Source organism: Phaenicophaeus curvirostris, chromosome 3 (assembly GCF_032191515.1).
Source record: "Phaenicophaeus curvirostris isolate KB17595 chromosome 3, BPBGC_Pcur_1.0, whole genome shotgun sequence".
Lineage (NCBI taxonomy): Eukaryota > Metazoa > Chordata > Aves > Cuculiformes > Cuculidae > Phaenicophaeus > Phaenicophaeus curvirostris.
In genome coordinates this window covers 35,904,953-35,918,326 of record NC_091394.1, presented here as the reverse complement: position 1 = coordinate 35,918,326, position 13,374 = coordinate 35,904,953, and the positions used below count along the sequence as shown (strand labels likewise).

The 13,374-nt window shown below is 39.1% G+C and overlaps 1 protein-coding gene across 4 annotated transcripts in view; it reads right to left on the bottom strand.

The window, feature by feature from the left end:
• PHACTR1 (phosphatase and actin regulator 1) overlaps positions 1-12,494 on the bottom strand; it is a 314,716-nt gene extending 302,222 nt beyond the window's left edge. For 2 of the 4 annotated variants that reach the window (XM_069853668.1, XM_069853672.1), the window contains exons 1-2: positions 11,249-11,401; positions 9,947-10,064 (exon numbers count right to left, since the gene is read on the bottom strand). In XM_069853668.1, coding sequence (XP_069709769.1) covers positions 9,947-10,007 — 61 coding nt within the window. In that variant the 5' untranslated portion in view covers positions 10,008-10,064; positions 11,249-11,401. Of the gene's footprint in view, positions 1-9,946; positions 10,065-10,987; positions 11,164-11,248; positions 11,402-12,106 lie in introns of those variants that run through there. The other 2 variants (XM_069853669.1, XM_069853670.1) reach the window with 2 other exon arrangements.
• Between the last annotated feature and the right edge of the window lie 880 nt (positions 12,495-13,374).

Genomic DNA, 13,374 nt, shown 5'->3' with positions numbered 1-13,374 from the left:
TGCTGGGGGAAGTGGTTGTTTCTGGTCTTAAATTGTTTTCTGGTTTTAAATAGATTTCTTTCAAGTTTTTGCTTATTTCTAATCTAACATTTGAATTTGAAATAAAAGCAAAGGGCAAGAGTTGAAATTGATTTAATGGGGTCAACTATTTAGATTAAGGTAAAGTAAATACTGTGATTAGACTGTAAACTATTACTCCCTCCTAACAGGTATGTACAGTAATGAAGATAAAAGAGAATGGAAAATTTCTGCTATGGAGAATTTTAAGTACTGCATCATCAGATTTACACTTAAGGAAGATTCATCTGTATATGAAGTCAGCTTTGTAAAAATCATCTCATAAAACAACCATGAAAAGATTTGTCGTTTAAAACTGGCACACACTAGCTGTAGTTAAAGTCAGTGAAAGGGCACCCATGCATCTCAGGGCTGGCAGGATCACAGCACAGGAATCTATTTGAAAAAAATCCCACCACTGAATTGCTTATCATTTTGTGTTAAACAGAGAGTAAGAGTGGGCTTCTCTATATTATTGTTTAAAAAATCATTTTTAACTTTTGGGTCAAAATATTGGGATCTGGCTTGTATTCATTTTGATTAGAGGTAGGTGGAGGCTGGAAAATGTTTCCTAGAGTAATCATTATATATTACTTTGACAACCATGATTATCTCCCCTTTATGTATATTACCAAAAGCAGTTTTCAAGAATGACTGGAAATGTTAAGTAAACATTGTAAAAAATTCAGAGGCAGCTAATAAGTATTAAAATGTTCTGCAATAAAAACCTCAGATCAATTCTTAACATAACCACAGAACTGGAAAATATAGATGATCACATTCTGATACTCATACAGTAATGTTGAATATTTATGCATGTCACGAATGTATGAATACCTGTACATTCTCTTTTCTAAACCATAGTCCTTGGCACTTTATTATGAGAATGACTTGCCTTACGCTTTTCAGTAAAGCTGTCAACATTTCACTCAAGTGACCATTGGGTCCTTCACAGATAACCCACAGGTATCTCTAAGTTTCAGATACTCTCCAAAAACCTGCTTATTCTCTGGCACACATTTTTAGGTGCTGTTTTTTCAGGAAAATTAGAAAGTGTCCTCTTGAAGGTCTTGGAATAAAGAAATGACAGTACAATACACATTAAGGGGTCCATTTATGCTGCAAATGGATTTGAGGCCAGTGCCCAAAAACTCATCTTAACCAGGCACTCTTAACAGCACACAGAAGGCAAATCAGTCATTCTGGTTAAGTTCTTTCATTCTGTGTGCGATTTTCCTCATAGTGTTACACCACAATTGTGGCAACATCTTGTCTGGTATTTGTTACAAAGCGATAAGGTTGCTTCTGGAGGAAAAATACCTTAAAAATAGAAATGCTGTAATGTATGTAATGACACCTTAGAACTGATTATATATAACCTCACATTTCCTGTCTCAAAATATTGTACGTTACTGAAGCATGACAGAAGTATGTGTTTGTGAGAAGGGAATGGGAAATATGTAAATGATTATATTGCACATTCAGAGGCGTTTTGAGTATGTAATATCAATATATTTACTTACATCTACAGGTGGTCCAGTTTTTGAATGCTGTTTGAAATTAATGAAAACATGGCGGGTGGCTTGCAAAGAATTTTTCATGGCTTCTATTTTTTCCATTAAAATACATTTCCATGTAATTTAATAAAAATATTAGTACTATTTTGTATTTGCCAAAAGCTAGCTCTATGTTTTCAAGATTTATAACACTGATTTTTTGAGCCTTGCAGTTTTTTAGAAAAAAATTTGGACATTTTTAATCATAAAACATTTTTAGAGGTGAAAAGCCATCCTCCTAAAAATTAGTCAAAGAAAATACGAAATGTTCATCTAGATTCTTCCACTCACTCGTATCAATCAACTTTTATTAAAATGTTTTCAAAATGTCTCATTGGTGACACAAATACCATGGTAATTTTTGGATTATTAGAATCTTCATCTGGAAACCCTAATTTGCATAGCAGATAAACAAAATAGCAGAAACTCTTGATACCTGATGATTTTAATCTTAGTACAAGCAGAGTGCTGAAATGTTTTCTGCTGCAGATACCTAGACCTAGATGTGCATTGGACAGTGTATGTTTCAGATACGTACGACCACAAGCAACTTGAGATGACATGGAAATGGAGATAAATTCATCAAAAATATTTAAGACTTTTTTTGAGGAAAGCCCAATTTCTCAAGGCAAATTTTGAACAATTTTTTAGAATACCTATGAAAATATTTTAATTATAACGCTGCTGGTGCTGATTGAATAGGATCCTTTCTTGCTGCTATGGAACATATGAGCTCCATAGTCAGTTCTCTCCCCCTAGGTGAGCCTGTGGAAAGGGCTCACCATGGCATAACACGTAGATAATGCACACATAAATGTAATTTTTTACTAAATATAAGCTTTAAAAACATTACTTTGTGTACATTTTTATGCATTCAGAACATGATACTCCATCTGTGCTAAAAAAATAAATTATTAGATTTAATAATCTTTAAAGACAGATCAAACGACAAGTCCAAATGGATGCTTACCAGGAAAAAAAGTTTTTGGTCTGATTTAATGCCACTTCACTTTTGTCTTCTTTTAAATACAACTGATAAAGAACAACATTTGAAGGATTAGAGATGGGAAATGGTGTGTGAATGGCAGGAGAGGAAGAGAGTAGAAGATGTGTGCAAGCACTGGAGAGGACATAATTTGTCACTTATGACAGAATGGCTTATAGGCTTGTTTCTTCTGGATAAACACAGAAGCACGTGCATAGGGATTGGTCCGTGTCTCTAAAGGAAAACCGTTGAGATCTTTGACACCAGTTTAATGGACGTCAATAATCTAAAAGAAAGTACTTAGATACGTACTATTCAAACATACACCTGAGGGTTGCAAGCACACAAAAGAACACCCGCTTTTACACATGTTCATTGTGCTGGTTTGTAATATTTGGGTAAATGTATGCACAGGATGCATAACTAGCAGTTTTCAAACATTTTAGAGAAAACACACTTGTTCCTTTGCCATTGTGTCTAAAGCCATAGGCTTCAGAAAACAGAGTATTAAAAATAAGTGAATAAATAAACCAGCTAAATTATTGTGAAACGGGAGCAAGTAGAGGCTGGTTATTTAAAAATAATTTTTAATAGAAAAAAATTAGATTAAGTTTTCAGAATATTTTTTTTCAAGTGTAATCCATACACAGGTTTTCTAAGGTTATCTGTACTTAGGGTCATAGGCAACTGGATCCCAAACATCCTACTTTTATTCAGATATGCTGCTCAGAATAGGAGATACTAATTTCTTCTGGCCTTAATTTGGCTGACTGGATATTGAAATAAACAAACAAAAAGTAGCTGAAGTACAGTTACTGCAACTCATCATGAGCTATTTTTATACAACTGGTGAAGAGAGGCTACCTGACTCTGCAATCATGGCACCCAATTGCTTATTGCTAAATTCTTGATAATGGCGATATGCCAGAATAGGAGGTGGAAGAGAGGGGGAAAAAAGGTTTAAAGAGGATAGGAAAATGTAGGTGTTGATCAGTTACTTCCTGGGACTTAAAGGGAGGGAAATTACATCAGGAATGCATATTTGCTGTTACTGTTTCTTCTATTATTAATCTTATTAGTCTAAGAACAAGTGACATCACATGAATAAAAAAAGGAAAAGACATGCAAAATAACATAACTTGGAAAAGATGTTAATCTATAGGAAGGATTAATAATAAAATTTTTGTGTGCTGAGTATTCTAACATTACTTTACACAAGCTATGTCTGCAGTGAAATAATTCTGGATTAGGAACTGGCAATACTGCAGCAATACTCTTGTAAAATACTGGACATAATTTAATACATAAAAGCAGAAGGGAAGTAGTACTGAGTAGTCAGCAGTGATTGAAGTCAAATAGCTAGAGTGAGTCAGCGTGGTACAAATTAAAATAAACGAACAAAAGTGAAGGACAGAGAAATAAATATATCATGGAGACAAATTGTAAGGGGAAAATGTGGAATTAAAACTATACCTAGGAGTATTTTATCAAAGCTGGAAAACCGATCAACAAGGAGGATATCCTGAAATCTTTTGAGCAATCATTCCCTATGTATTTATATAGTGTTGTGAATCCATTATCCCTTGGCCATACATACTATATTTTTATGTCCATATTTTTTCTACCTTATATTTTTTATTCATTCCTTGCATTCATCAAGTAGATTGCAGGAATGTTGCAACCAGCAAAAACATACCTAATGTAAGTGGATTTATAAATTATGTATAGATACAAAAGATAGCTTAAGGTAAGTCTTCAAGAGAGTTTTGTTCAGTTAATTAAATATGCACAGTGTATCCTGCCAAATGGACTGGCAAGCAAATTCAAGATATGTAGGAGCACCTTGGAAATACTCAATCCTGTTATTTTTAAGCTTTGTGCCCCCTGCTGGTGCAAAATGAAACAAGACTGGAAAAGTGGATGCACATGTCTCCAGGAAATAAGAAACGATTTTATCTTTGCGTCAGAAGCTGCCTGAGAGCAGAAACCAGACTCCCAGCAGGGAGCAGAGGGTCCAGATGTAGTGCAGACGTGGACTTACACAGCCCAGAATGGCATCCTGACCACATGATGTCCAGCCTGTCCTGTCAGACTGTGATGTGTGGTTGCTAGAGGCAGCAAGAGAGGGGGTGAGTCTTAGGACTTGGAAGTCCTACGCGCTGCCTGCCGTGGACAACTCTCATTTTATGACAGTGCCTAAAGTCTTGTAATGAACTGGGTAGAAGAAATTATTTTCTCTTAGTTAGTCCAAGGGGCGCCATCCCCTTGTATACAATGAAAGAGAATTGTTCCTCATTTCTTATTCCTGAATAAGCATAGGTGAGAGCTAGGTACCAGGGCCCTGTACACAGTTAAGTTGGCCATGTTCAAGGCAGGCTCTCTGACATGGCACAGCTGTTGGAGAGAGTGTTTTGAGAAGCCCTGGCCAGCTTTGGAACTGTTTGAGAAAGCGGCAAGAAACCTCAAGAGCTGCTCTCTCTTTCCTTTTGGGGAGCTACATTTACACTGAGGCTGTGGCCCACTTGCTGAGCAAGGCTGCAGCTATGCCTGTAGCTGTGTTCCTCATTGACCCACATCCAAACTGCTGACTTGATGTCCTGCTTGGTCTCATAACAGCCTTATCACCATGGTCTGGTGATCTGGACCCTTGGCTGAACCTGGTGGCAGTCACATGACCTGCCCTGCTCGTATGCTGCAGTGCTTTAGCTCTTTAGGCAAGGCCATCACCTCTGCCCATGGTGCTGACTCTTGGCTCACTTTCCTTTAAGGAGCAGCCTGCTTGTGCTGCTCCTCAGCACCAGCCTGCCCTGCTCTGTCAAATATGAAGTCTTTCTTTGCTTGCCTCAAAAGAGAACTTCTTTCAAGTAGAACTTCATGATCAAAGCTGACATCTCTACAAAGTAGACTACAGCTGAGACAGGTTCTGCACATTTACAGTTTTGGATTACAACTTGACCTGTTTTGGGAAAGTTGCTCCTCTTCCTGAATTAGGTCCTACCTTGCCTGTCAAGAAGTGATTCCTCTGTGGAAACACACATCAATAGCACAGGCATCTTTCACCCAAGGCAGTCACCTAGGCTTTCATAATCAGTAAAGAGAATAAGACGTGATTTATAGTATCCCAAGGAAGATGTCTGAGAGTAGATAAACTCTACTTTTAAAATTACTGTTTCTCTCCACTAATAAATGCCAGGCTATTCAGAAGTCATAGGTGGAAACATCTTCACTGAGGACACATAGGCTAAAGAGAGCTGAATGCTATTCCAGGCCCCATAATATACTTTCAGCCCCCATGGCTGAAAGCTGTGGAAGATTTGCATTTGGAGTACAGCTACATCCAAGAATTGCCATTATCTTCTACACAAATCAAAGGGAGAAGATTTTTTTTGAAAGTCTAGCTCCATGCTTAGGTTTCAGATTCGGGCTTTCCTAAGGCAAGGGGCTAGATGCAGGGGATGACAATCCCTTTTTTCCTGCATTACACAAGGCATTACGCACTTGGCGAACACACACCCCCAACTCCTAGATCCCAACATACGGACTCAGAAGAGACAGTCGGGAAGGGCTGCGGAGCTTAAGATATTTCTGGCTGGTATCTGAAGACTACAGCCAGCTGGCTTCATCTACAAGGTTGTCTAAATCTAGATAATCCTACTGTTAGATACAGCTTCTGTGACTTTTCCATCCCTCCTGCCTCACTTCCCTTGGAGGAAACAGGGAACAGCTGTTTGAACAGCAGATGCAGCCCAAATGGCCACACCCTCTGTTCTGCAATCAGCCCACAGGAGTGAGGTGATGTCTGCTTCTGCAGGAGAGGATGGGAGAGGAGACAGCTGATAAGGTAACACCTCTCTCCTCCTACCCTACCGCAGCAAAGACAGTTCTGCGGCTTTCTGCGGGAGTAGGGATGAGGTGGGGGTGTTAGTGCAGTCAGCAAAGGGTAGAGAACCAGGGTAGTTGCTGGGGGAGAAAACCCTGTTTCAGTTTGTTTGCTCAGGTCAGAGCACCCTGCATTCAACTACACAATGCCTGAGGTCAGCTGGGATTTGATGTCATCTGACAGCAATATCATCACAGCTCTTTGAGTGCCTGCCCAACGTTTTGCTGCCATAATCCTTCCCTTCTCTTCCACCCACAAGGAGTGGGTACAGAGAAAGATGAGTGCTTTACAGCTGCCATTTGTAACATGGTCATATCGTTAATGTGAAAACAATGGAAAGGAGGTTTGTTTCTTGATCTGGAGGATCAGAGGATTAAAAGGCAGAAATCTTCAAATCTCACAGAAAGGATAAGTGGGTTATAAACCATCATCCTGCAGTCTGCAAACAGAGCACGTTGGAATGCAATAACTAATAATATATCTAAACCAGTAATAATACATATAACGTGTTCTGATGTAGTTTCTAAATAAATGGCAGAATAGTGTAGACTTCCACTCAGTTCTGTCATAATGCAGTTTTAATGTACATATATATGCCCTTTGATAGCATGATTTGCTAATAGCATCACATTATTATATTAACATCAAATAGCTACTTGTTATCCTATTAGGCAGATCTGGTGACAATGCTTTCTTGCAGACCTTTTATTCACTTGCAGACTACCCACATGAGCTGTGCTATTTACGGTGCATGGGTGCCTCACATTCAGAGGGCTGGTTTTTGGGTTTTTTTGATTTCTCAGAAAGTTATAGCTAAACACAGTTAAACTGTTTCTCAAAAGGCAGATAAGGAAAGAAATATGTTACTTTTGCCTGTGTTTGGTGACATCATGCCAGTATCTCATACAGAAATGCCTGTTCTCTGGAAAACAGCCTTAAAATTTGGCACAAGTAAGAAGGATGACAGGAGTTACCAGTGTTGTACAGGCCACACCAATACACACTGGGGTAGGGTTGAGTTCCTTGTTGTGTGCATAGAGGTAAGATAGCTCAGAGGAAGAGGATGCTACCATCAAGAAGTTTGGGGCTAAGGGTGTGATAAAGGCATTCACTATAAGAAACCTTGATGATGAAACTCTTCCAGGGGTTTATTGTTGAGCCTGCTGAAGCCATTCTCTGTCACTTCAGAGATGTTTAGTGCTACCACTGACAGTGAAAGTCCCTTGAAACTTCTCTCTGCACAGGCCACATATAATTTCTCACACCTATTCCTAGTAGGGTTGTCCATCCACTCTTCATCTCAAGCACCTCTCTTGTTGCCAAAGGGCTGCTCTGTTGCAGCATTTCAGAACTCGGAGCAGAAGCATTGTCACTTCTGTGCTTGAATGATTTCCCTGCTGGCACCCAGCTTGTAAGAAAGCAGCTGACCTCAAACACAGAAAGATAAAGACAGGGGAGAACACTAGACTTTGTGGAAGAGGTCTCACAAGCATGTGAGGTTAAGAAATGTGAAGGACAGGAGCTGGGGAAAATGCAGTAAAGGGAACAAAGAGAATGGTGAAAAGTTGAAGGAGATGGAGCATAAATGCACCACGGCTCTTATATCAATGTACTGTTTTCAATTGTGGAGGTAATTAGGGTTTGGGAGCCTCTGTACCATGCTGTGGTACACAGTGGAAGCACGTCAGTGATGTCTTTTATAAAATGTTCACAAGCAGGGGGACAAAAAAATCCCGAGGTCTCAGTTCTCGTTCCTACTTTTTTTTGGCCAAAGGACAGATGCTTGACAGATCTAAAGGTTAGCCCCCTGCTTATGACTTGTGTGTTAAGGGGTATATTTCTGCCTGATGGATTTCCCCCCTCGGTTTGCATTTAAAAAAAACCCAAATAATTGCATTAAAACAAAGAGTCAACCAGATGCTAACTTTAAAATTTCAAAATCAAGCATCTAAGTCATCAGTACAAGCATTTTTATATTTATACGTGCTAAAAACGTGTTTTCTCCAAGTATGGGTAAGGTTTTGGGCTTTTCCCTTCTTTGTTGGAAATACTTAGAGTGAAGGTTGCCTTCATGCAACCCTTATTAGTCACCTTGTGCACATTGCTGTAATTGACTTTCAATGCATGAATACGTATTACTTCTTCTATAGTCCCCTCTGTACCTTGCAGTGCATGGGGATGCTGTTAATAAATTGCTATAGCTTGTAAAGCTGTAAGCTGTATATTCCTGGATTTTAGTTTCTATGGAAGAGAAAAGGGGTTGTTGTTACAGGAATATCAAATAACTTATTCTAATATTAGTTCTGTAGCAATGCTCAAGTGCCCATTGAATTTTAGAGGTGGAGAAAAAGCCAGCAATATCAGTCATCACCCTCAGCCAATTTTTTCCCTGATTTTGAGGTGCTGTGCATTGAACAACAGAAGCAAATGATGAAGGCTGCATTGTGACGAGAAAGGTTTCCTGCGACTTGTACAGATGAACATGTATCACAACAACTGGGGCAGCAACCGGGCAATGCAGCATGTGTTAGGCAGCAGCACCTCAGCTGAGCCAAAGGTTAAAGGTGGTACTGGCCTCCATGTGTCCTGGAATGGTAGCATCTGCAGGGTGGATTAGGTCTTGCTCAGTGACAATTGCCTCCAGAGGGAATGCAGAACTCTGTGAGCCAGACTTTGAACTGACTAGCATCTCATTAAATCAATGCGGGGGGGAAGGAAACTTGAACTGCATTTTTAGGAAACAAGTGGTATATAAAACCAAAAAGGGCTGGTAGAGCTACTTGGTTCTTCTAGTTTTCTTCAATTTAAAGTTTAAGGAACAAAAAAAACCCCTCCTCTCTGAAATTGCAAGTTTTCTCCAAAAATAGAGCTGGTGAGAAAGATGTGAACTGACTTTACCAAAAATATCACCTATGTTATGAACAAGTCTCAACAACATTCAAGCAGAGAAGCTTGATTACTCTTTCCCTCTCTCGTGCTGCTGCTGCTCGGTGGGACCAAGCATTTCACAGGGGAGGATGCTGACCAGAGAGAGCCTGCTGTTTGCACACAGTATGCTGGACTGCCTCAGGGTTTCCCAAACCTGTTATTCCTGCAGCAGATTATGATCCTGAGAGCATCAATAAGCGAGAAGGAAGGGGAAGGACACTACAGGCTTACACAGCAAGCAGTGGGTCATTGCTGTCCCCTCTGAATTGTCCATTTGTGTTCTGCAAGACCAGAGTCTGGAACTTAGTAGTTTCTATTGCTACTGCCACCCACCAAACAGCTTTCCTAGCTTTTCCTTATACTCTGAGAGGGCAGATCCAACCATATCATTATTACACCCCATGCATTTTGAAGGCCTTTCCCTGTGGCCTCTGTATACTTCAGTAGGTCAGTCACACGGGCTCACCCTTGTCTGGCCCTATATATCTGAAGTGTACAGTTAAAACAGTATTTTTCTGTGACAGTACCAGAATTTCTTACCTTGAGCTCCTTGACTGTAGAACAGTCTCTGAGCAGACTCGACATCCAAAAAGTAGTCCATTTTGAAGGAAGTTTATGTTTGTGTACAATACTCCAGTATGAATGATCAATCAGATTCCTGGGAAAAATTACAGAGATGCCAGACAGAAAAAAACCTGGTGAGTTTCTTTGTGGAGTGAATTGTGTAGGCAGTCACTAAAGCACTTAATTTGGCATATTAGGGTCAAAGCATTTTCAAATCACTATTCCTAGAACTTTGTAAGTATCCCTGTCTATTTTAGGATGTTTGGTTTAAATTCTTGCCCGAAGACATAGAAGAAAAGCACTACTACAGTATGAGCAAGATTCCTAGTACCTTCCTGGTATAATCACCTTTATTCTAGCCACAGAATTCTTACATTACATGCTTAGATCCACCTGTCTGTTACATTTGCTCTTAAAATTGAGATCAGAAAAGCTTGGGGCAGGGACCTCCTTTAGCCAGATCCACAGCTAGGACCTCTGAGCAGGCAGTACTGTAACAGACTACATAAAGATAGCATTTGTGCTGCTTACACTAAAACACAGCACTAGAAAATATGACACAATATTCTGGGTATTTCATTTCACCTAAATGATCAGAAGCCAACACAGCCTTCGCTCTCCCCTTTTACTGACCAGAACTAGGAGCAGAATATCCCATTGGTTTTAAAAGATGTGAAAAGAGCAATCATAAGGAAATGCCATGCTACATATAGCACTACTTTTTTGCTAATTTTTATGGTTTTGGCATTCTTCTGAACTCAGATCTGTCTAGAGTCTAGATCACAGCTGTCCAAGCTATACACTGAATCAGGTTCCTAGGATTATGCACATTATCCTGACCCTTCCCTAGTGTTCTTGCTACCTTCTGCATTTTCTTCTGCTCTGAACAACTCGCATGAAAAAACAGGATCTGCAGAAAACACACAATCCAGTTCTTTCTCCCACACCTCAGTTAGCATGTAATCATAAGCAGACAAACAGCTCTGCACAAATTTATTTTAAGACAAACAAAAATACCTCTCGTCCTTTTCCACGCAAATCTAACAGAAACGTTTTGAGCAGGGAGACTGTCCCTTGCTTCAAGCAATTCCTTTAATTATGTTGGCAAAAATCAGGAAACTAGGATCCCAGAGCTTCCCTTTTCCCCTTCAATTCAGTTTTCATTGATCAGCGTGCAGTCCTTTTTAAAATTCAGAAGCCTGTCCTGATGAGAAAACTTTTAAAATTCCTCAGCCATTAACTTTACTGTAGCACTCCCAAACCAGAAATGGTACTTACTGCAGAGTATTAAGAGCTGCCTGGCAGAGGTGTAAGCTCCAGTAGTTTCAAGGAGGGTTTCTTTGATCTTACTAAATGTCCCCAGTGTAAGCAAACAATTTTGATTGTTTGATTGGAACTGTGATGAATAATGCATAACGTCAACTGGACTTCCTTTATCAGATAAAAATGGCCAGGAGATGTTGTTACTTAGCAACAGGAGGTGACACTATGATCATCTCCCCCACTCCCCCTCACCCTTCATACTGAAAAATTAAGCCCCTTGTTTTGATTTGATAAAAACTTTCCCAAGGAAACAAAAAATCTACATCGTTTCCTTAAGAATTTGTTTTTCACTCTGATCTTCCTTGTTTCATCTCATCCTGAGATATTTTCAAGTGTTCCATAATGATTAACCATACATTGTGGTTTTATCTAATTATTTGTTTTCAGTAAGTGAAATACTTTCTTCATCATTCACCACATGGAAAATGAGATTGTTAAATGTTTTGCTAAGAATATAATGCAAATCACATCTTGAAAACATTAATTCCTTATCTGGTACTGCTTGTTGGACAAGGCAGACAGAAAAAGCAACACACAAAATGTTACAGTGATGCTATGAAATATATAGATTATCCAGAAAGCTTTCCTATTACAGAATTCCTACTTTAAGCAATTCATTCACTTTTGAAGGATCTCTAACATCTGATACAGGCATTCTTGAGAAATCATTGCATTTCTGCGTTAGATACAGCCTTTACAAAATACATAATGTAGCTTTTTTTTTCAGAAAATACACATTGATCAAAAGCCAAAGGACTGTGAAAGATTTTAAAAATAAATAAATAAAATAGGATGCAGGAGATAAGTACTTACCAGTGTTACTGACCTCTTTCTATCCTACTGCCACGGAATAAGACTAAGCAAATGCAACCCAGTCTGTGAGCCAGAATGAACAGCTTCTAATTTTCACTTCAACCTCGAAATCAAGAGTACTGAATAGAGAAAGGTGACGGATCTGCTGTTTTATATTATGATGAAATGAAAGCTCTTAGCACAGATCTGAGTAGAACTGCTTTTTTTTATACTACATTAGCCTGCTAATTTGAGGAAAGTGAAAGGCTTTGTTTTACTGTCTTTTATCTGTTCTCTTTGCTACCCCCACAATTTAATTTGCATTTAAAATTATTCTTATGTCTACACTGCACTCCAAGGTATGGAGCATTTTCTAATCATGATGAATGTTCAATGTGTTTTTTCTGCAATGCCACTTTTATTCTGAGCCAGAAACATGGTGAGTAATTATAATTGCCAGCTATTTTCTAGAATGAAATACAGAGTGGTTGTCTGATGCAGTTTCTGATTTTTCCTCCATTTAGCAGTATATTGCAACAAACCACTCAGTCAAAGCATCAATAAAAACATAAATCAAATAGCAGAGTGTCATGCTATGATAGCTTAAACATGCATATCCATAGACCATGAAAGCAGAATATCTTTCTACCAAGAGCTTTCCAATTACCATTTGCCTTTCTCGAGTTTGAAGTTGGACTTGGGTGGTTAATAAATGGAAATACAACACAGTTACCTCCCGGTGGTTTGCAGTTCATCTAGCTGAACATCACTGGAGCTGCACATTGTTTGGAATCATGATGAAGCCAAGCATTAGGGGCTAACAAAGGCCAAGCTATTAAGTTGCTCAGGGCATCATTCTTCACAAGAGGGCTAAGACTCTGCTTCTTCCAGCAGTTAGCATGGTTCCCCGAAGTCTGGTTTTGGAAGTGGATCAGAAATTGAAGAAGGCAGTGATAAAGTGATCCTTTGATAAATTTAGACTCAGAAGTTCTGGCCAAGATGATAAATTTAGACTCAGAAGTTCTGGCCAAGACAAGTGTCAGGAAGCAACCAGGCTTGGTCTTCCAGTATTTGCAGATGTTACGCTGCTCAAAACATCAGGTATAAATGCCCTCTGAAATCTGTTGCCACCAAACATTACTGGGTGCTCAAAACTGGTGGCTTTGAAAAGTTAAATGTACACTTCAGAAAACTCTATATCAAATAGTGTAGGATTTTTTGCGTTTTGAGAAGAAATCCAAGAAGATAAATAAACCCTTAGCTTTTTTGGTGTAGATTAAAAAGCAAGA